At 42.5% G+C, this 23712-nt stretch overlaps 1 protein-coding gene across 3 annotated transcripts in view; it reads right to left on the bottom strand.

Annotated features, from left to right (window-relative positions):
• Window positions 1-23712, bottom strand: part of USP50 (ubiquitin specific peptidase 50) — a 290206-nt gene that overhangs the window by 120179 nt on the left and 146315 nt on the right. For all 3 annotated transcript variants that reach the window (XM_085646339.1, XM_085646340.1, XM_085646341.1), the window contains exons 3-4: window positions 13894-14089; window positions 9391-9600 (exon numbers count right to left, since the gene is read on the bottom strand). In XM_085646339.1, the coding sequence (XP_085502465.1) occupies window positions 9391-9600; window positions 13894-14089 (406 nt within the window). The remainder of the gene's footprint in view (window positions 1-9390; window positions 9601-13893; window positions 14090-23712) is intronic.

Genomic DNA, 23712 nt, shown 5'->3' with positions numbered 1-23712 from the left:
TCAGAATCCGCTAGTGCAAGTACCCCAACCTCCGAGTAATCGAGCGTACCACCAATACCCTTTTGGAAACTCTGGACGATTCGATCTGTCACAATGACGGTGCCTTAGGGGAGAGGAAGATTGAACCCTTGGAGCAGTCTTAAAGGTAGACCAGAGTGGACCGTATGTGGAGGCAGATGCAGACAGTCATCCCCTTACATTCTTGATTGATACTGGTGCTACCTGTTCTACTGTGAGATCTGAAGTAGTTCCAAACCTACCCCTCTTGGGACAATCAATACAAGTTGTAGGAGTTGCCAAAAGGAGAATGACAAACCCCCTAACAGAAGAGATACCATTGAAAATAGGAACCTTCCAGTATCTACACCAGTTTGTGGTGTGCTATTCGAGCCCAGTCTGTTTGTTAGGACGTGACCTCTTATTCAAACTGCATTGTACCATCTATTGTACTCCTAGGGTAGTGTAACTACAGACTAATAATGATGACATTGTATTCAAATTGGCAAATCAGAACCACTGTGTAGAGAAATGTTTCTCGTGCTAACAGTGGATGACATGCCATCGGACTTCACAGGGGAAGAGATAGGATTGATTCGAGAAGTTGAGCCAGTTCGCATATAGGTCAAGCCAAATGCAGAGTTTTCAAGAATGCCCCAGTACAACCTGACCCCGGAAACAGTGGAAGGGAATACACCTGTTATTGAGTCCATGATCAAGCAGGGCATCTTGAAAGGGATACTAGGAAGCCCGTGCGATTCACCTATAATGGGGTTACAGAAACCGAGCAGTAAATACCGCATTCTTCAAGATTTGAGGAAAGTTAATTTGATTGTGATTCCATGTTGTCCCGTGGTACAGAATCCATCTGTGATCCTATTCCAAATTCCTTGTGAGGCAGAATGGTTTACTGTGATTGACTTGTGCCAAGCATTCTTTTCGATACCCTTACATGAGGAAAGCCAATTTTTATTTGCTTTTCAGGCTGGAGAACCATGTGTTAACGTGGTGTTGTATTCCACAAGGGTATACTGAGAGTCCATCCATCTTTAACCAGATCTTGAAAAAGAACCCTGAGAGCTTGGTGCTGCCAAAAAGTTCAGTGCTTGTGTAATATATGGATGACCTACTGATTGCTTCAGTGACCGAGGAGGCTTTTAGGGATGATAAATTTGCTCTATTGAATCACTTGGCAGAAAATGCACACAATGTGGCCCGAGCAAGCTCCACTACTGCTTGCCTGAAATCCAATATTTGGGTCATCACATTGAGAAAGGCAAGACACAAGATTGCATTGAGGCGATCATGAAAATGAATCCACCGACCATGCAAAAGGAAGTTAGGATGTTTCTGGGAATTGTTAGTTACTGCAGACAATGGATTCCAAATTTCTCATTGAAGGCAAAGCCCTTACAGAGGTTGACGCACAAAGATGTAAGTGATACGGTACCCTCGGATAACGATTGCTTGGTTGCCTTCTTGGAGCTGAGAGAAATCCTGTGTCACGCTCCAGCTCTAGGAATACCTGATTACAACAAAGCATTTCCATTATTTTGCTGCGAAAGGGAGGGATGTGCTCTATCTGTACTCAACCAGACACATGGGGGTGACGTAGACCAGTAGCCTACTTTTCAGCGACATTGTTGAAGGGGAAGATTGTTAAGACCATGACTGTCTGGATGTGATGTCTGGATGTGACTGAACTTTGCCCCAAACCGAGACCCGACATTGTGGATGAACCTCTAACTGAATCTGACCAAGTACTTTTTGTTGATGGTTCATGCTTAAGAAACAATGAGGGTTACTTGAGAGCAGCTGTTACTGCTTGTACCATTTCTGGATTTGTGGAAGCTACTTGTTTACAGGGAGTATACTCCGCACAGGTAGCTGGAATCATTGCTTTGACCCGTATCTGTCTTGTTTCTGATCAAATCTGAGTCACCATCTTTGCTGACAGCCTGTATGGTCTCGGTGTGGTTTAGGACTTCGGACAGCTGTGGTCACAGAGGGAGTTCTTAACGTCATCAGGATCTCACATCTGAAAGAAGAGTATGTGAGACAACTGTTGGAAGCCTTACAAAGACCGAAGGAAGTGTCAGTCATAAATTGCGCTGCTCAAGGGAAGGATTTTGTGACAGTTGGGAATTGATATGCGTACAAAGTTGCCAGTTTTTGTGCTATTCATAAATGCATTTTTTAATGGTGACTATTCAGGCGAGAGCACAGAAAGAACCGAGCTCAGCATGATGTCAGCCATAGAGGATACCTGGGAAGAAGGTCAGTCATCTGCAGGGAGAAATGTCAGGCCAGGAAGAGGCTGGTTGGATCAAAGCATGTTGTGAAAAGAGAGATGATAGCATTTGGGTTTTAACTGACAGTAGAGCAGAGTTACCAGACTGTTTACTGAATCCACTGGTGAAACAGATTCATGGAGCAGTTCACATTGGGAGGGATGCGATAGTGCAAGTGTTCAGACAAACGTGGTTTAACCCGAGGTTTCATGTGTTTGCTGATGCAGTGTGCATTTTATTGAGATGCCTAGGTGCAACAGGCTTGGGTACATTCTGGTTGTAGTGTGCATCTTTTCATGGTAGGTGGAAGCATATCCGACTAGAAAGTGTGATAGCCTCACAGTAGCCAAGTTATTGTTAAGAGTTGACACCACGGTTCGGATTTCCAACTTTATTGGAATCGGATAGAGGAACTCACTTTCATAGTGAGATCATGAAGCTGTTGTGCACTGCCTTGAATGTTGATCAGAGAATACACTGTAGCAGCAGGCCGGAGGGGTCAGGCCTTGTGGAGCAGATAAACAGGACTCTAAAGATAAGAATGGCAAAAGTGTGCTCTTCGACATCTCTGAATTAGCCTGATGCGTTGCCTTTGGTGTTGATGAGTTTGCGCAGTGTTCCAGACGGGAGAACCGGATTATCCCCACATGAGATACTCATGGGGAGGTCGATGCGCTTGCCTGCAGTGCCTTCCACAGTATTGATAAACATCACAGATGATTTGGTCCTTGACTATTGCAAAGGATTGGCTGATGTAGTTCGTTCTGTGTCTCACCAGGTTGAAGCTGTGACTGCACAGACCTCAAAAGACCTCTGTCAGCCTAGGCACGGCGGCTTGGGTCCTAGTCCTGAAAGATGTGAGGAAGAACTGTCTTGATGCACATTGGTGAGGTCCTTACCAGGTGATTTTGGTGATAAATACTTCTGTGATGTGTGGAGGTTTGCCAAACTGGATACATGCCTCCCATACCTGCAGAGTTTCAGGACCCTCAGTAGAAACAACTCATCTCTCTGAAGTGAATCCAGCCATAGTTGCAAGCCCATCGGAGAGGGCAAGTCAAGCTGTGGGGGTTCCTGAAGTGGCTGGATACCCACCAGGTCAAGCTGAGGGGAGTCACCATACATAAGGCCCAGGTACAGACTCTGAGGGAGACAATAACGTTGTGAGTGGTATAGAGTCAGACTCAGCTGAAAAGACTGGTGTGAAGAGTGGTCGGCTGCTGTGGAAGAAAACTGAGAGTCGTGGCCTGTGAGACAGAAAATGCAAAATCTGAGATTTGCGCCAGAAGCAGATCTTGCACCTATATCTGAATCATCTGAGTTGGATCCAAGTGATACAGAACGAGCACAGGGAAGCTTGAGGAGATCGAGGAAAGAGAGAGAGTACCGTACCAGAGATAAGCTTCCCTGGAGTGGAGGCGCGGAACATCAGTGCTGATAATTGAAACTGAACTGCTAGTCCCTGGAGTGGAAGCTAATGGGGTTCTAACACTAACTGTACCAGATCCACCGAGACTGAGTAGCTTACGGAGCTTGATTTTGGAGGATCTCATGTTTCCAACTTTTGGGTATCAGCCACCAGCTCAGGAGATTGCAGCATTTTGTATTTAACTTTTGCAGTTTCATTGAAGAGACTGGCTCTGATCTCATAAGGGATCTACATTTAACTGTGAACTGTTAATAAAAGTATTTTGCTCAAAAGAAGATAACCTAGGCCTGAGTGGACGAAGAATAACATTAGGGTCTTGTCCATAGAAGAAGAAGGAGGGCTAGGGAAGCCTTCCAGCTGTGTAACTAAGTGTGCCACAAACTGAGTGAGAACTATTACAAAGACTTCAAGAAACTGTGTATGAACTTTGTTGTGCAACAGTGAGAGGCAGAGAAAGAGACTTTGCATTGATCCTTTTACAGTCACAATCTGAACTCAGACAGACAGACAAAATGTTATGTTATGTTATGTTATTTTAATTTATTCAGCGCGCAGTTACTCGGAAGTGTCCCGGCGCTAGCATCAGAAAGGCGGCCGAACCTCAGAGGTCCATCAAAACAGCAATGTCTTCAAGGACTTTCTAAACAGGCGCGGATCACAGATAGCCCTCAGAGTCAAGGGAAGAGAGTTCCAGGCAAGGCAGGCTCTGCGGGCAAACGAGTTGCCCCCCAACCGTTGACGCTTGAATTTGGGGGTCTGCATAAGCAGCAGAGAGGATGACCTCAACTGTCTCCTAGGGATATAAAAGGAGAATCTATCCTGCAAATACTTGGGGCCGCGACCATACAGGGCCTGATGTACGATAGACAACATTTTGAATTTAAGGCGTGATTCCACGGGAATCCAGTGAAGTGACCGAAGTTGAGCCCGAGCACTGTGCCAAGGGGACAGGCCGCCTAGAAGTCTGGCTGCCGAATTTTGGACCACCTGCAGTTTCTTTACAAGGTAGCCCGGGCATCCCACCAGGAGGGCATTAGCGTAATCTAGGCGGGAGAGAAGCAGAGCTCGCACCACCGTCTCTCTGTCTCTGTCTGGCAGCAAAGGAAGAAATTTCTTCAGACTCCTCAGTAGCCCAAAGCATGTGCCGGCAAGTTTTTTTACATGCGAAGCAAAGTCCAGGTTTTCATCGAACCAAACGCCGAGATTTTTAACAGCCCCATTTATCGCTGGGGGACATGGAAAGCCCGAGGGCCAAAGTCTTGCTCTGAACTCAGAGGAAAAAGAGCCGAACAACAGGACTTCCGACTTTGCCTCATTGCATTTCAGCTGTGCATTGGCCAGCCACTAAAAGACAGAGGACAAGCACTGATGTGGTCTGAACACCGAGTCGTCTTCTTTGTTCCAAGTGAACAGCAGTTGGGTGTCATCCGCGTAAGCCATCACTTTAGCCCCCAGAGACTCCGCCAAAAAAATCAGCGGAGTCACATAGATGTTAAAAAGCAGAGGGCTAAGTGACGACCCTTGTGGGACACCAGTAGTAACCCTCAAGGGGACCGAGGCACAAGGAGGGAGCCAAACCTGCTGCATCCTTCCCTCCAGAAAGGAGCTGATCCAAAGCAGAGCTTTCCCAGATACTCCAATATCCGAGAGGCGGTCAAGGAGCATGGCATGAGGCACCGTGTCGAATGCCGCCGAGAGATCAAGCATAATCAATGCCGCTCTCCCGCCGGCGTCCAAACACTCCCGAATCGACTCCGAAACCTCCAACAGAGCGGATTCGGTACTGTGGGAGGCACGGAAACCAGATTGCGCCGGATGGAGCACGCCCGCTCCCTCGACAAAATTAGTCAGTTGAAACGTGACCGCCTTCTCGCAAACTTTGGCCAGGCTAGGCAAAAGTGAGATGGGTCGATAGTTTTCTGGGAGCAAAGGATCAAGGTACTTTATTCGGTTAATTAAAACCATGAAAGCATACTATACACAAGATTAAAAATGTTTAAAAAAATGTTAGTTAGCAGCAGAGGTTTTTACACAGACCTAACATTAAATAGTCAAGGACAAACAATCTATAATAAAACATTTGTAAAAAACCATGATACATGAAAGTCAATTAATATAAACTTGAAGCATAAAAATCAAACTCAGTGTTATCCCCCATGTTCTATAGCATTAATTATCAACAGAGATCTGAACTCTGTTGAAAATGGAGTCTGGAAATTAGAACCTTGGCACAAATGTATAATAGGTACACTTGTATTAGGAGTAATCGTAGTCATAGCTCTAGTCATTACTATGTTATAGGTTCACACAAAGCTGAAGTTAATGGAGTGGGAGTACACGGTACATCCACACCTACCACTTCTAGCACAAAAGAAGCTGACAGTGCTTTGATCAATCAAACTAGTCGCTTGCTGCGCGTAGATTTATCTAAGAGTTATTATACGTTGAATGCGTATGCGCAGCTGTTCTATGAGTAAGTAAATACTATGGATGTGAGAGATTGTTATGTGTGCATGCAATTACTTGCGTCTGTTGAGGAGGGTATCACGTACCATCACCTGCCCTTGATGTATGTCATTACTTGTAGTTTGTTGCATAGCATGCTTTATGGTAAGGGTCATTACGAGTACTATTTCTCGAATTATGATGTGGTGCTTTCAGAGGTTCCAGCTTACTAGCATCTGAGCAAGTATGATTATTACAAACAAGAAGAGAGAATGGGAAAGTATTTCATACCTAGTGTTACATTAGACACACTGTATGCACTTAGACATAATTTGACACGCATGCTGACTGACATAGAGAAGAAGTTTGTAGATCAAGTAGAAGGTAGACATAGATCATTAGTAGTTAAGCTTAACAATAGAAAAGTACATTTTGAATAGACCAAGGAAGAGTTAGCTCACAACGCTAGGGGGTGTTATGGTCCAAAAGCTTCAGACTGGGAACATCGAGGGAAGCTTTGCATCAGACAAGTACACACATATTATGACAAAATATTTGTGGGACAGAGTGTGTGTGACCACATCTTTACAATTGAGGCTTCAGCAAAGAAGTCCTTACAAGAGACAGTACAAGTGGTGCCAAATGTGTATTTCGTGTGTGGAAAAAATGCATATGTCCGATTGCCATTGAATTGGTATGGCACATGTTAGGTGGCTGTTGTGTTTCCCAAGATATACCATGTGGAGGATTTGAAGAGTTTGGAAGTCCCAACATAGAGAGAGATGCAGTACCAGTGCAGGAGCGATTGTAGGAGATGTGTTTGGAGCAATAATACAGAGTTTGGGAGTGGTTTTAATTGATGTCGAGATCAGAAGGTTGTCAACTGGATACGTTGTCAGTAAATTCAGCAAGTCATTCATACTCATGGCAGGAAAGATGGTCTCAATAAGAGTTATGGTGTTACAAAACTGTCTTGCTTTAGACGTGTTGTTAGCAAAATAGTGCAAAGTCTGTAAAATGCTGAGGGTTCAACAGTGCTGTACTTATATCCCAGACCATAGCAAGGATCTGAGGAAGTATATAAGTAACATCACTGAGATACATCCTGAGGTACATAATTTGGCAACTGAGGGAGTTTGGAGCAAGGTTGGTAAAGGATTTGGAAAGGTTAGAAGTTGGTTTGCAAGCCTTGGGAGAGGAATTCTTGGTTCTATCTTGAAACCAATAGTAATACTTGTGGTTTGTATCATCTTTTTGATGGGAATAGTGAGAGCTTACAAGTGGCATCGGTCCAGACAAGCTGAGAATTCTCTTAGACAGCTAGAGAGGAGACTGGAGAGACTGCATGACAGTCACTATGAGAATCTTAAGAATTTAGAGAAGTTTCGACAGGGAAGACAGGCTACAACTTCTGTTTAGGTTGATTCTTTCTACAGGGAGTTGAAAATGAGTATAATGACACTAGCCATCAGAGCGGGGCGGGGCTGTAAGAGTGCGATTTTGTTCTTTCATTCGTAGGGGTGCATTATAATGATGGATACTTCACGCCAGTATATAATCCTTTATTGTGATCACATTGGGTCATTTGAACGTGTGTGGTATTAATGTGAAAAGTGAAGTGTTAAGTATATTTCAATGTAAACGTGAAGAAATTAACGTTGCAATTATAAGGGGTTAGACGAAAATCTTAACGTGTAGAATTCATACATGTAGCTACATGTAGCTAATGAGTACTCAATTGATGTGCTTATGTAATGTGTTAAATTGAATGTGCTCAGTAATAATGTTCATTTTATACGTGTGCTTTCATGAAGTTATGTGCCATTTCTAATGCTGACCAAATTCTGTAGGCCTGAATTGTATTTTTCCCTTGGAAGCTCTTGCATTGTACTAGGTAGTGAACTACATGTGCATGTGGAGTTTATTCTTTCTCACTTTTCTATTGCAGGTGGAGAATTCATTCTTGTTAGTTAGAATAATGTCTTTATTTTAGATGTTAGGCTTAGGGAGGAGAAGATACATTGAACGGGGATGATGATAATAAGAGATCATTGTACTTTCTCATTAGAGAGAGCCTAGGAATCAACGTCATCTAGCCAACGTCTGGGAGCATCACTGCCACGTGGAAAGTTACCTACAAGGAGATGGCTTGCTTGGATGGTGTGATGTGGCTTTGCATCTGGGGATGCTATCTGTCAGTTCATGTATTGAAGTAGGGACAGTGTCTGGGGGACTTCTGCCCTGCCTTGAGAGAGAGAGCATCTTAGAACAAGCTCTGTAGCTTTGTGCTACTTGACCCATTCAACGTGAGTGGACTTCTTAGGAAGCCTTCATGTGCTGACAACTTTACAGAACTAGCCTTGTGGAAATGTTAAGTAGGGATGTCACATTACTGGTAGTGTAGGGACAGACTAATGCTTTTTACCTATGAACCTCCAATGAATGGGAATCTAGATGTTTGAGCCATCAGTTTCTGTATCCTGAGTCTGGAACTGGTTATTCTGTGCATGTTGCACCGTCTTACTTTCACCCGTAGGTTTGGCTTTGCATTATTTTCAATGTATTTCTACACTCTCGTCTTGAGGTGCTTGTATGTCCAACTGTTCTTGGCTTTATAATAAATTAACTAAACTTAACTGGGAGTCTGTGATTCTTCGGAGTCCTAGTTCATTGGAACTGTAATTATTGATTGGCTAACGATTTTCCTCCCCTCCACACTTTGCTGCAGAGAAAAAGAGACATTGGCCTAGGGTTCCAGAGTAAATCTAGAACATGGATTCCGGCACCTTCACTCATATATGTCTAATGTGCATTTTTATTTGTTGTTTATCTTACAGTTGATCAATATTTGATTAATATTTTATTAAACACACACACATATAATCCAATGTCGATAACATTGCTGTACAGGTTGGAAAGGGTAATATGGCAGTATATTGACTTCAAAAATATCAACTGCACCAGTTCAGAATCACTACTATCAGTGTAAGTATATATAAGGAATATGGATTTACTATTCTAGCTACACATCTATTTACCTTGATGATATTGTTCAAGTCAATATTGTGGAGTCGATACTGTTGCACGCAGACATTAAAACATCGATTTTGTGACTCCATAACATAAGAAAGAGTGCCACAATAATTTAGGATGCAATAGAAGTTGATAAATAAACTAGTTTCTGTCTACATACTTACCACCCTACATATGGTCATGCATATAACATACCTCGAGAGAACAGTTGACCGTGGATGGAATGGGGAGTGACAAGACAGTGAAGATCTCAGTCGTAGTGTTAGTTTTCTTACAGTTGAGGCATATGGTGTCGTATCGTATCTGTCCTTCTAGCAGACGGGTGATAATTGATGACTCCTTCAAACTAGCTAGTAGCCTACCACTGGAATTCTCTCTTCCGCTGGAGGCTCTTCTTCCATTATTCTGCAAGAGCAACAAGCGATGGTCCAGTGAAACAACAACAGAAAACTGGGTGAGGAATACAATCATGTTCAACAACTCAAATCTCATATCTCCATTACATTGTTTTTGAGTCAATCTGTAACCTATTTAAATCACTGAGGGCACAGTTACTATTAATTAACACTCCTAGCTGCAACGAGACTCATAAAGGGTGTTATGATCATTTTTGGGTATTTGTGGCTCGCTGATCAGGCTGTGTTCTTATACATTGTAAAAACTATTTAAAATGTAACTGAGGACCTGTTGTGATGCAGGTTGGCATGTAGAAATACACAGACATCACCAGTAGGTTAAAAGAGGGTTTAAAGTAAGTTTAATGGATACATAAATGACCCCCACCAGGAGACGATGCAGTTAGATGGTCAGCCGTGGTCTGTCTAGCTCAACTGGCATTCAGGGAATCCTCATAACCATGAGGTGTGTCTCCATTACCTTCCTGCTCAGTCACAACTGTAATTGTTTTCCAATAATGTCTGTGCGTCATCATTAATTGAAGACCTACCGGTCGAATCCAATGGCAAGGCCTTAGAGACATCAATAGTGGAGACACTAGACAGATGCGCTCCCCTGAAATTGAGGAGGCCATTGAGATCTTCTCCATCTGAGCAATGGTACACCAACTATCTCAGAAATGTAAAGAAGGAGAGTAACGTCTTGGAAAGCCGTTGGTGGCTCTCCAAATCCCCGATTGGTCATATGGTTTTTACAGCTGCATTAAAACTGTATCACAAAATTCTTAGGCAAGCTAAAAAAGTACATTTTGTGAGGAGATTGGAGGAGAACAGCGGATCATTAAAGTAACTATTTAAGATAGTCAAACAATTATTCCACCCTGTAGCCTTAAGCCAAAATATTCCAGCTTCGGCACAGCGCTGTGAAGAGCTGGCGGAATTTTTTAATGATAAAACCAACTATGTTTGACCCAATCCCCATCAGAAGAGTCTTTTTCTAAAAAAGCTAATCCACACCCCAGAACGTCTGCCCATTTGGGGGGAGTTTCAGGAAATTACAACAGAAAGTGTGGAAAGAATAATGAAGGAGGTAAAATCGGGTTCACCATTGGAACCCTAGCTGCATTTCATCTTTTCAAGGTTAGCCTCAATTCTAAGCCCATATATCACCTGGCTGTTCAAGTCTTTTTTGAAAAACGCCGACTTTCTATCAAGCTGGAAATAAGCTTTATTGCTGCGGCTACTAAAGAAGGCTGGAGGGGAAGTTGCTGTCCTTTTCAACTACTGCCCCATTTCACTCTTGCCTTGACAAAAGTGCTGGAAAGGCTAGTCAACGCTCAGATTTCCCAGTTCCTGGAAAATAATAACAATCTGGATGTGTCTCAAACAAGCTTTAGAGCCATGCACTGAATCCACCTTGTTGGCGGTAGTGGACAGAATTAGATCAGAAGCTGACCAAGATAAGGCGGTAGCCTTGATCTTATTAGATCTGTCCGCTGCCTTTGACACTATTTCACACTTCGCAGTTAGTGCACAGGCTACACGAAGGAGGCCTACACTCCACCACTTTACAGTAGTTGGCAGGTTTTTTATCCAACTGATCTCATTCTGTTCATTTGGCTCAATTTAAATCTACTCCCCTATGGTCTAATTGTGGGGTCACACCTGGGTCCTCCCTTAGCCTGTCATTGTTTAATATCTATGTCACTCCCTTTATGTGTATTGTGAAGTCCTGGGGCTTTGAGACATTTGCCTAAGCAGATGAAACTCAGGTTATAATTTTCATTGATGAGTCAGTCAAGAGCTCATGAAAATCTACTGGGCTGTCTTTCTGCTGTGGCTAACTGGATGCAATCACATTGTCTGAAGATGAACACAGAGAAGACTGAAGCCCTGCTGTTTGGTGGAGCTGATAAAGTATGGAATGACTCCTGGGACCCCACCTCTCTTAGTGTGGCTCCCAAACCCCAAAGAGCTGCTAAGAACCTGGGATTTGTGTTAGATGATTCTCTCACGATGTAAGATCAGGTAGATTTGGTGTGTGGGAGATATTTTGATTCCTACCCATGTTGAGAAATCTATTCGGAAGGATCCCTATAGCCTGGTGCAGGACAATTACCCAGGCTCTTATTTTGAGCATACTAGATTATGGTAATGCCCTATATTTAGGAACGGCTGACTACCCGCTTAGCCGTCTGCAGCTAATACAGAATGAGGCTGCCAGATTGATCTGTAATAGCCTCTAAAGAAGCTCAGCCTCAGCTTTCCTCAATCAGCATCACTGGCTCAGAATTCATAAATGGGCCAGGTTTAAATTAGTCTGCTACGCATATATGCCATTCCATGAGTCGGGCCAGCTATACTGCTTGGCAAAGTGGCTTTCTACAAACCCACTAGAATGCTGTGGTCCTCTCATTAAGCCTTGATTCGCAGTACACGCATCAGGAAAGCCAAAATGGGTGGCCAATTGTTTAGTCAACAAGCGGCACTTCATTGGAATTTCCTACCTTTAGAAATTAGCCTCACGTAGGATCTCCTTGCATTTCGTAAAAGCTTGAAGACCTGGCTTTACCACCTCTAGTGGCATGGAGTTTACAGAGCTTCTGTGTGTTTGATCTAGCATCCGGATGTCACTATGGGGGATGATGGTTGCGCTTTATAAATTAATTAAATAACACAAGTTCCCTTTCACTAGCAGGTTAGACTGATTCATGAACACGAATGTTCCATTGAATCATTATATCCTATGATTTACTATTTCTGAAAATGCTTTGACTCTCAAAATGTGTTGTTTTTCTGGTTACCCCTGCGGTCTACCAGCCTCCTGAAGCAGTGGCAGGCTTCACAGTTTGATAGTGATACCATTTTGGATAGTTAATTGTATCATTTCCTTAACAAACGTGTTCTTAGAGTAGGTCCCTCCTCTTTATTCATGGCTCGGGTTAGTTTGTGTAAAATGAATAGACAATTGGGGACTCCGACACGTGGGTAGAACTACCTCCCACCTCATACTTCTCTTGTTTCCCCCAGATGCAGGAACACTTGGTGGATTGGATGTCCGCAGATGTGGGATGTAGGCCATGTAGGTAGGGAGCGCGCTCCCTATTCCTACTTACCTTAGCTTATGTGTGAGCCATCGAGGTATGTTGCTCAGGAGGGCAGAGTGCAGATAGCCTAACCTTTTCTTTTCATGAACCACTTTTCTTTTCTTTAATGTTGGTCCATGATGGAGAGGATAGTGAGGTGCTACGTGTTCAGGTTGTACATTATTCCTTTCCCTCAAGATAGATCTTTGTTTGGATCTAGTGATGGTGAACTGAACTATAAGGGCCATTGATTCCTTCTGTTCCCAGATGGGTCTTGCCAGAGTTTGGCAGTAGATTTAGGCTGGGTTTACAAATGCTTCTATCCTAGAATGTCTGTTACCAGTTTTAGTGAATTTGGTATTAATTCAGTCATCAGTACAGTCGGTCACAGGGAGGATGCTCGTGATTGGTATAGCAACATCTGAATTGATTTTCCAGGAACGGATCACAATCAATGGCCCTTAAAGGCTGCTTCCTTGCCATTGTTCCTTCTACTCTTCATGAAGTACTGCACAATATGCCTGTTTGACATCATGCCCTTCTGTATAACTCTCCTGTTCCCCCTATTTCTCTCCCTGTATGTCTGCACCCCTGCCTCTTCACCCTGTAAGAAAGCCTGGATTTATTTCCCAGGTGGTGTGGTCAACAGCCCCCATCCTGAGATCTCTGCTTGGCTCCATGGGAAGGAGGCTGGAGACAGTTCTCTTGTTTATTTTTCCATCAATGGAAATTCTAGTCCATGAAGTACAGAGAGGCTTATGTGTTCTTGGGGTACCTCTTATTTTTCCTGACTAGACTGGCCAGACAGAAGCCTGCAGAGGTGCACACCCGGCCATGGATCCACTGGTTGGCACAATGATTTAGGAGTCTGACTAGTCTTGTCCCACTTTATGTTTTCACCCTCTCTGTAGAGGATTGAAGCAGCTCTCAACAGCATGTTTCACTTTAACAAAAACATTTATATCAACAGTAACTCTTCAACGATGTGCAGAAGTTGACATACCACCACTGTAAATATATTCTTTAAAACAGATATTCTAAACTGGAGAGTGTTCTATATTAGGAAAGTCCTTTATGTACATACATATGTAGATAAGTGTCTCTAAAATGCACAGTTGTTAAGATGGTATTTTGGGGAGACCTGGTACATGAGAAGACTCGAGGAAAGGCAGAGGCACCTGCTCATGAGCAGAGACCCCTCTCATTGATGCACTTACTCTCTTAAGATCTTCATGCAGCCCATTCAGGGCGTAAATCAAGAACTCCTGGGCATCTTGCTGAGTCCTCTTTCCAAAGGCTGGGTGCAGATCACTAAATGCGGACCAGAATGCATCCGGTGATACATGCTTTACGTTGCCAAGCCACATATCTGACATCACACTGGCGAAGGCACTAGCGAGCTCACCTCTCCCACTTAAAGAGAAGAAACAAAACATGTATTGTCGTTCAGGTCAGCAATACGCAACACCACCATACTTTTAAAATCTGAAGAAATAAATCTCTTTCTGCAATGCATTACTGTATTCATCTTTAGCACCACTTTCTAGTTTTCTTACCACTTCATTATTTATCAAGTTATATTTGACATGCATTTAAAAAAATGTATGGAGTAAATGGGTGATTCTGTTAAGAATATGTTTTCCATGTACTTGCTACAAAGGACTTACATTTCATTTGACTGCAAATCAGAGATATTGGCATCAATTCCTTTTTGCAGGAGCAGGAGGAGCTGCTTAAGCTGGCAGTGCCCCCGCCCTTGCTGCATGGAGATTAGGGGAACCACTGGTTTACTGTTGCAGAATCTCTGCTAACTCCAGCAACGGTGAACCCAGGGCACACGTCCTAAAAAAGGAAGTGGGGGGACTAACCTAGTTAATCAGAACGCAAGTGGCATCACGGCACGTGACATAGCGGTGGGTGACATCACAGCGCGTGACACCACAGGAAGTGGCATTATAAGAAGTGACTTCAGATCTTAAGCCCTCACATAATTGTTTAAAATGTCTATCATGAGTGCATTGGAGCACATTTCGAGTATACAGGGAAACCATCCTGATTTAGGCAGAAGATTCTCACTTTTGTAAGCTACACATAAAACAATGTTGTCTTTTGTCAGCGTAAACTTCCTCTACCCATAGTGCTTTAAAAGAAAAAATAGTGGTACTTAAATTATTTCAATGCCTAATAGTGGTACTTAAATTATTTCAACGCAGCCTCATGGGTAGTAAGCACTATATAAATTACATTTATTCTGTGTACATACTGGGAAAGACCAACACATCTGACATTCTTACAGTGCATGCATATCGACCTAAACAGAGTCTAAAGGAAGTGAAAGGCCGCCTCCTAAGTAGGTGTGAAGCGCTAACAAGGTGTGAGCCTTTGTTTCCCCTCTGCTTCATTTGCTTCTAGGTGTGCGGCTCCTGACTGCTCCCAGCCAAGATACTCAAACAAAAGGAGGCCTGATGACCCCTCAGATTCGGCCTTTGTTCTGGGCCCAGCAGGAGTCTGAACTAAGAGAGCCCCGTCCCCGCCTGCATGTTGTTGGGGATGGAGAGCAGACAACCTGCAGGCGCTGCTAAATCTGTCCAGGTGTTTGCAAATTACACCAGGACAAATTCAGCATATTTTTACAGTGGGCCCCAACTTCTTGGCAGGGTGGACAACGTCCACCCTGTGAAAATAGAGGGTGGACGCCGTCCACCTGCGTGTACCCGCGACTCGTGCCTTGGGTGAACCCTTACACCTCAGTAGAGCCGCAGGAGGACCCCAGTGTCACAGTGACCGTCATCTCACTCTATTGAGGCCGGGGTGAGCACTCCTCTTTCCGCCCCATGTCCACAATGCAAGGCACTACAGAAACAGGCAGGACAAGTGCTAAATGACCCTCAAACACAAGGGGAAAGTACCTCGTAATAGGGCCTTTCACTTCTTGTTTGGTGACAACAAGCTCCTGCTCGCTGGCAGTTTGTTTTATCAAACAAAACGTTTGCCAAGCGGGTTCTTTAAACATGGGGACTGCTTGGCAGACCATCAATAAAAGTGCTTAATTTGTGCCGATGGTTTCCGGTGCTCGGTACTTAATTGGCAACAACGGTATTTAGGGCTGTCTTGATTTAGAAATGGGCCCAATAACAGTTGTTTATTAATTCAAAATACATTACAAACGACTAATTCCTTGTGTCCAAGCCACCCTTATAGCTTTGGGGCCTGGAAGAGTCTGAACTGTCACACTTATATGAGGAGTGTGATTGTTAGAAGCTGTGCTGGCACTGACGTTGACCGCACTGGCACTGCAAGCTGCGGTAGCCTCCTGACGAGGGCCCTGGCACTTTCTGTTTTACGAATTAGGCAATGAAGCAAATGTAGCCGCCCTCAAAGCAGTTCCCTTCACAGCATAGCCATTGCTAAATATGGCCAGTGTTGTATTGCATTGTAAGGGTTGATTGGTCTAAGATACACATATCTATGGTCGCAAAGACACATTACACAGGGATGCGATGACTTCCATACATTGTGACATTGAAATATACACAACCCTATCTGCAGTATGTCACTATATATACACACAACTTTATAGAGAAGAGGGTGATGGTTTATGGCACTAATAACGATAAGCAAAAAGGAGAAGTCTGCAGAGACATGTAGAACCTTCAATACACATATACTAGCCCAATTTACTGTAGGTATCTTGACCATGCATCAGTAAGTAATTGATATAAAATCATTTAAATGATTAGTACTACCAATGACGAAATGAAATAAAAATATGCAAATAAGAATACGCAAATTGCCTGTAACACTCATGTTCTTGTAAATATATATCAGGAAAGCGAGACCCTCTGCAGCTATGGGTCCGGATATGATACCAATAAAAGTGCTACAGAGTGACCCCGCAAAGTGCAGTGTGTTCCTGGAACCCCTTTTTCATTATTGCTACGCTACTGCTCAAATCCCATTTTCATGGACAGGGAGTATCATTATTCCAATATTAAGAAAGGGCACTCGATTTAACCCTGGGAATTATAGACAAATTGCACTTTTGGATGCTTCAGGGAAAATATTTGCAGCAAGTATCCTCGAGCAATTAAGGACTGGGCTTTCTCTAAAAGTATAATCCCAAAGTTTCAAGCGGGTTTTCGTCCCAATCACCCCGTGATTGATAACATAGGTATTTTAAACTCGATCATTGACAAGTATGTACAATCCAAATCGCAAATAGTATATAGTCTTTTTGTTGATTTCGCGACAGCTTTCAATAAGAATTGATAGACCAACCCTCTGGAGGAAACTGAAGAAAATAGGGATCCTGGATCCACTATTGAGACTGATAGTAGCTCTTCACACCTCAACTTGGTGCAAACTTCAGATCAGAGGAGACAAAGCCCTGACTCATTAAATACTTATGCTTAACAGCCTAATGTGGGGCTGCCTTCTAACCCCCCTCCTGTTTTCGCTTTATATAAGTGATCTTCCAGAGATCTTCCTAATTGTAAGTAATTGTCCTCCAAATGTAGCCTATGAAAAAATATATGCGTGAATGTAGGCCAATGACGTAGTGATTTTCGACCTTACCCCGCTGGGCTTACAGAGAAATATAGACGACACTCACTAGATATACAGAAATACATTTCCTAAAGGTAAATATTTCTAAAACAAAGGTAGTTCCCTTTAGGGGTCGGAAATGCCATCTCCACTATAATTGGCAACTAGACGGCACTAGATTTGAGGTGGTAAAATCATACACCTATCTCGGGCGTGTCTTTTCTCAAACTTTAGAAGTTCATTCTCATCTCAACAACATGAACCAAAAAGCAGAAGCACATATTTATGCCATAAGTACATTTTATAACTATTCAGGCAAGAGGCATTTTCAAGCACCATTTGAAATATACAGGGCCAAAATTGCACCAACAATAACCTACGCCATAGAGTATATCCCTTTAGCCAGATGGAACGCTCTGCATATCAGTGAAGGTAAATTTCTGTGCAAATTAATGTTATTAAGTCAAGCTGTCCCGGTACAGATTCTTCGCTTGGAATTTGTCATTATAAGTGCATTTTCAATGGCCTTAGCAAATATAATTAGATGGGCTTTCAAATTTCTGCATGCAGAAGAAGGCCCATTAAGGGCCCTATTGAGATACGAAAGCTTTAGAACAGGGAAAAAAACCACATTTCAAATAAACTTTAAGACTGCTCTACAATACTTCCAGTGTACTGAATCCATTCTTCAGTCCTGGACTCCAGCACACCTGAAACACTTTCTGAAAAATGCGACTTTGCGTTTAAGTGTCGACCAGGATAAGGCATATTGCCTGAAATTATCTCATTACAACGCTATCACTACTAAAATCGAGTTTAAGTCCCCTCAACAATACACAAGTTTTACCTTGGAACATAAAATGAGGAGATGTATTACTATGTTGCGATTAGGACTACTTCCTTTAAAGGTTTTTACAAGACACTGGAACAACCTCGATAACAATAGTGGAGTATGTGATAAATGCAACCACGGAAACCAGGACCTAGCACATATATTATGGTTATGTTCTAACTAGGAGGTAGTAGGGGCTCAAAACCATTTTATAAAACCTATAGTTTTTAGACATAACCTTTTCTCCTTCATAGATTTAATTGCTCTTTTTAAAAATCCACCAAATGAATTTGTGTGCTATAAATTGTACACATTTTTGAAATGCGTTTCATTCTTGTTTTAAATATGTGTGATTTTCATATTAAGTTTTAAAATATTTTACACAAGAATTCTATGTTTATAAATGGAATTATGTACAATTGTTGACCTCGTAAAAGATCTATATCAATAAAATTAAATTGTAAATATATATAACCAATTTTAGAAATCTAATAATTTGTATATCTTCATTACCTTGCAACTATTGTAACTCAAACCAAACAGCAGTGGAACAATAAGACATTTTAAAGTATTTTTACCGTGTTCAAGATGTTGCATGTCACCAATGACAAGGCTGTGAGGCGAAATGCATCAATCTCAAAGTGATTACTATATATTTTGTATCAAGACGCAATGATGGTACATCTAACTATTTATCTATATGTTGGGAAGTGGGTTAGTAGCAGTAAATATGCATCTACCACTGGCAATAAGGCCACTAACACAGTCTAGGTCTCAGTACTGGTCTCCGTAAATTATCCCCTTGCTGAAACCTGGGTAGCTTGGCTGCAAGTAGGCAGGCTTAACTTAGGAGCCAGGTATGTAAAGGATTATAATTGAGACACAACAAACAATAAAAATCCAACACCAATTTATAATAATCGGAAATATGTTTATCATTAAAATGACACCAAAATGACAAAAGTCCAATATATGAAACCGGAGATATGAATTTTCAAAGAATAAACACTTTATAGCACTTAGAAACCTATAGCACCACTCTGGGACTTCTGGTGGCGCTTGACAGGGACAAAGTCAAAGTTTCAGGCCAACTGCGATGGTGCCCTGCTTGGATAACCCTTGCGGTAGGCCTCGGATCAAATTTTACCTTTGGACTTAGAAACTGTTCTGAAGCATTTTCTGCCAGGGTCCCTCGATGCTCTTCACCAGTCTGGATTCGGTGAGGGTTTGCCGGCTTGCTTTCCAAGGAGCTCGGCGTCAAACTCTGAAAGTCGGACGTCCGGAGCTTTTAAGTTTGACGAACTAGCTGGTCAGGCAGGCTCGCGGTTGAAGGTGGCTGGTTTGGCTCTTGTGGTTGAGTCGGTCCCCTTTTGGAGCTTTTTTCCAAAGTTGCTCCAAACTTCTCCAAACTTCTAGAATTATTCCTGAAGTTCCCCTTGAGGGTCTGAAGTGTCCAAAACACAATCCAATGGTCTGGAAGCTCCAAGATGCTCCTTAAAAGTATGGGACCACAATTTCCACAATGCCCCTGGACTAAACCCTTACAAATCCAGTGGATGCACCCCAGAAATGGGATTCTTCGTGGGGATGGTCCAGGTGAGCTCTGTTAACATGTAGCTTACAGGGAGTCCACTCTTTATTCCTCTTGAAGCATAGAACATCCAAAGGCCTGTAGTTCCAGATAATGCAGCAGGTGCAGTCAGTCAGAATACAGGGTTTGATGGTGCAAATCAAGTTTCCAGCTTGGCAAGCCTTCTTCTTCTCTTAGTTTCAAGCAGCAGATCTGAAAGGCTCTGCGCCTCTAACATATTTATTCAGTGTTCTCTGAGGTCAAGCAGGAGAGTACTCCTGTCCAATGAGGTGCATGTCAACACCCCAGAGCATCCTCTCCCAGAAAGCACTATTCCTCAAAAATTCAGTACGGCTGAAACTCAGCAGAGGAGCAAGAACTAATTAAACCAACCTCCAGTTTCATTTCATAGCTCTCCTCCCCCTACTATCTGCAAATTCCTGCAACTTAAGCCTGCCATCTGGCTGGGTCAGAGGGGCTGGTAGCTAGATGGACCTTTCATTCCCTGCCTGTCCTAGTCCCCCTTTGAAGATTCATGCTTTACAACCCCTCTCCCCTCCTCTGGCATTCCTGTGCTCTCTCCAACAGATAGTCTCTCCATGGGTGAGCCACTTATCACTTCACCAAAGCAGCCTGGCTAATCCTGTTAACTCTGACCAACCAGCCATTACTGCATGTAACGCAACTGGTACTCATGTAAAGCGCACTGATTCCTTTGGGTCAATATGAAACTCCGAAAAAAAGAGAAAAAAAACATTTTCAAGTTGTACTAGACTGAGGTGCTTAGTGAGACAATGTTTAACATAATCAGATGATAGCTGCTTTCCCAAGGCGTTTCCTGTACGGTAGACAAGAAATAACTAATGTCTCTGATGCCGGAACTCAGTGCTGCAAACTGTTGAAAAAGGGAAATATCTAGGATGAGAAATGCATTCTTTAGAAGACATCCTATTCTCGAGACAATCACGCATCCTGAAATGTCGAGTTTTGAGGACCTTATTTCATTCTATTTGATTTTATTCTTTTAAAGTAATCTGTTGGCAGAGATTTTCAGGCATTGTAAACCATAAAGGACTAATATGAAACAGACTAAGTGAACAGTCAGAGGGTCCAGTTCTAGAAGAAATGAGCTTTAGATGGCTTTGGTAGATTAGACATGATTTGAGGTTTGCCTGAGAGTCAAAGACAGTTGATTGCACAAATTGGCGCATTCAGTTTAAAGGAGCAGCCTTCCCTCCCAGGTTCTTTAGTCTCGGGTATCTAAAGCAACAATTGTCCTGTGGAGCATAAGAAGCAGGCAGGCTAGAAGTGTTGTATTAGGCTACCACAGTGGAGTAATATGCTTTACGAGTGAGAAATAAGCATTTAAACTGAGTTCTTTGTTCTATCAGTAGCCAATGAAGGTGTTAGCTTACTTGGGAAAGGTTTTCAATTCTTTTTAATTGGGCAGGTCAAATCACTTCTGCGTTCTATACTCTGTAGTTCCCTCAACAAATCTGTGGAGTGCTCTAAGTTGAGGACACAGCAGGAGTCTTAGCTCACACTCACTCTAGTAGAGGCAATAGCCAAATTCATTTTTCCAGTGAGCTCTGGTAGAAAATTTCTAGGGAAAATATCTCTTGTGATCACAAAACTATTCTGAGATTTCTCTCTGGGTGTAACTCTTCAGATTGTTAGGTGATAGATAACTTGATAATCTTAAAAGTTGGGTTTCTCCTCCAATTTAGCATCATGTAATTGTCTTTTGGGTCTTGCCTAACATACATCAATGCTTAGTTTCTTGTGAAGCAATTTTCTAATGCTGGGGAGTTCTAAAGTCATCACTGCCACCAGCTTCTCAAATCATGGATTTCAATGGAGACATGCGTTGTACATTAACTACTGCCTCAGCTAGTTAAAAAATAATCAAACTGGTAGCCACTGAAAAGGTAGCCCATTAGTAGCAGGAAACATTGGAAGCTTAATTGATAGGGTTGTTATTTGTTATTTAATACTAGAACAAGATATCTCACACTACAAGTATTTAGACTTTTAAAGCATAGACGGTTGCCTAAAGTGTTACCCTTATTTAGCCACTGTCACTCAATAAGAAAGAGTTAGGTTGCATAAATCTTTTTTTGACAAATTCTATAAAAACTTAAGATGCTGTGGAGGCCATTATTCACTGCATCATCCATTCCAAGAGCAGACACAGACTCAGGCCTCCCAACGAGAGCCAATATATCAGGAAAGAGGATATCACAGTTCCAGGCCATACGGATACATTCATAGTTGCAGAAAGAAAAATGGAAAAAGGGGTTAGAAACAGAACAGTGTGCAATAGCTCCTGACAAACACAAACTTTCTAGTTAGTAGCAATCTTTACATATTATTGTAAAAGCAATTGGTAGTGAGTGCACTTTGTAAGTCATATGAAATTTGTTTCCAACAAGATCTCATTCAGCCTCTCTTTCTGTTCATCTGTGATATAATACAGCCTTGGAAAGCTGGTCAATTAGCTTTGGTGAGGTTGTGGAACTAAGCCATGGTGAGATTGTGGAACATAAAGTGAAGGTTTATCTCTTCTGTTACTCCATTAGGTGGTGAGCAAAACGCAGAGCGGCCACATCAGGCCCCACCGAGCCCTGTAATGACTTTCATGGCTTTCATAACTAAACTGATATTCAGGCCAGCTTATTTCCTTTGTCTCTCATATGTTAAGAATGTAAAAGTACACAGGTTTTGTGGTTTACACGGGTAAGACCTGAGGACATAACCAAAATATGGAAAACTTTACTTTTTTCTGAAAAATGTATAGTTTGTTTCAAAAATAATATTAACAAAATGTTTGCTGTGCTAAATTCACACTCTTTCCAACTTTTAGAAAAAAGCCACAGTGGAAACAAATAATTTTTTCACATCCATATTTGCAAATGTCTATTAGGTGGTCAAAAGTTCCGATTTTTATAGTTTCTATCAATTTGTAGTTTATGTAGGAAACATATGAAAACTTGATGAAATACTGAATTCGGCAAGGGGTACTTCGTTTAGATTGCTGAAGGATTAGAAAGAAACTAAGGGCTTGATTTAGACTTCGGACTATGTTATTTACTCCATCAGGGTAATTTAATGGTTTTTACTGTCCCTTATTGCCACTTTTTTCACGGCGATATGGGAGAGTAAAACCTAGTCATTTGACTACCCACTCTATATCGAGCGGTCGAATGACGAAACCTCCAGCAACCCTTACTTTGTAAGAGAGGTATGTCAATGATGGCGAATGAAGTAGTCTTTGTTACTGACATTCTTGAGGTCCGCCGTCTTTAAATCAGGTTGGCAAAGAGGAGAAGGTACTCTGTCACCATTGCAATGGAGCACCCTCTCTACCAAACTCTAAATCAGCCCCTTAGTGTTAAAATAAGAAATAATAAATTTAAGAGCAGAAAAAAATAGAAATAGGTGATAAGATTTTCATCTTTAACTTTTTCCACTGAAGGCCAATCTACAAAAGTAGTCTACTGTTACATGTGCCACTTGTTTTTTTTTTATTATCCTCATATCACCAAATATGCGTCTGCAATTCTTTAAAAGCCGCCCTTCTGACCTGTGCGCCCCATGGCTACTGCAATCGCTTTGGTCTGTACCCCGAGCCAGACCAGCCCCATTGTTGGTGGCTTGGTGTAATCATAGGACCAAGAGGGGCTATACAAGTCCCAGACTTCTACCCCACGATATAAAGGCCTGCCAGATGTTCAAACAGTTCTCTTTCCTCCTCCCTGGTCCAATCGGGCCATTGTAGAAGCAGCTGAAGCAGCTGAAACCCAGCCTTCAAGCTTGGGGGGGGGTGGGGGGGGGGGGCAAGGGATCTCTCCAGTTCATACAAATTTCCCTCCGTTCTATTAAAACAAGATATAGCAGTAAACCTCTTTGTGCATACCTCATCTTCTTACTTAACGTGCCATCATCCACAAAAAAGACCAATGTCACATTTACGGTGATTTTCTCTCCAAAGATACCACAAAGGGCATCCTCGACTCCCTCTAAAAGGCACTGAGTCTGGGACACTCTCCCCCTCCCTCCCCCTCACTCTCTCTCTCTCCCCCTGTCTCT

Source organism: Triturus cristatus, chromosome 3_1 (assembly GCF_964204655.1).
Source record: "Triturus cristatus chromosome 3_1, aTriCri1.1, whole genome shotgun sequence".
Taxonomy (NCBI): Eukaryota; Metazoa; Chordata; class Amphibia; order Caudata; family Salamandridae; genus Triturus; species Triturus cristatus.
The sequence above is the reverse complement of the archived record's forward strand: the minus strand, read 5'-3'. Positions and strand labels throughout refer to the sequence as shown.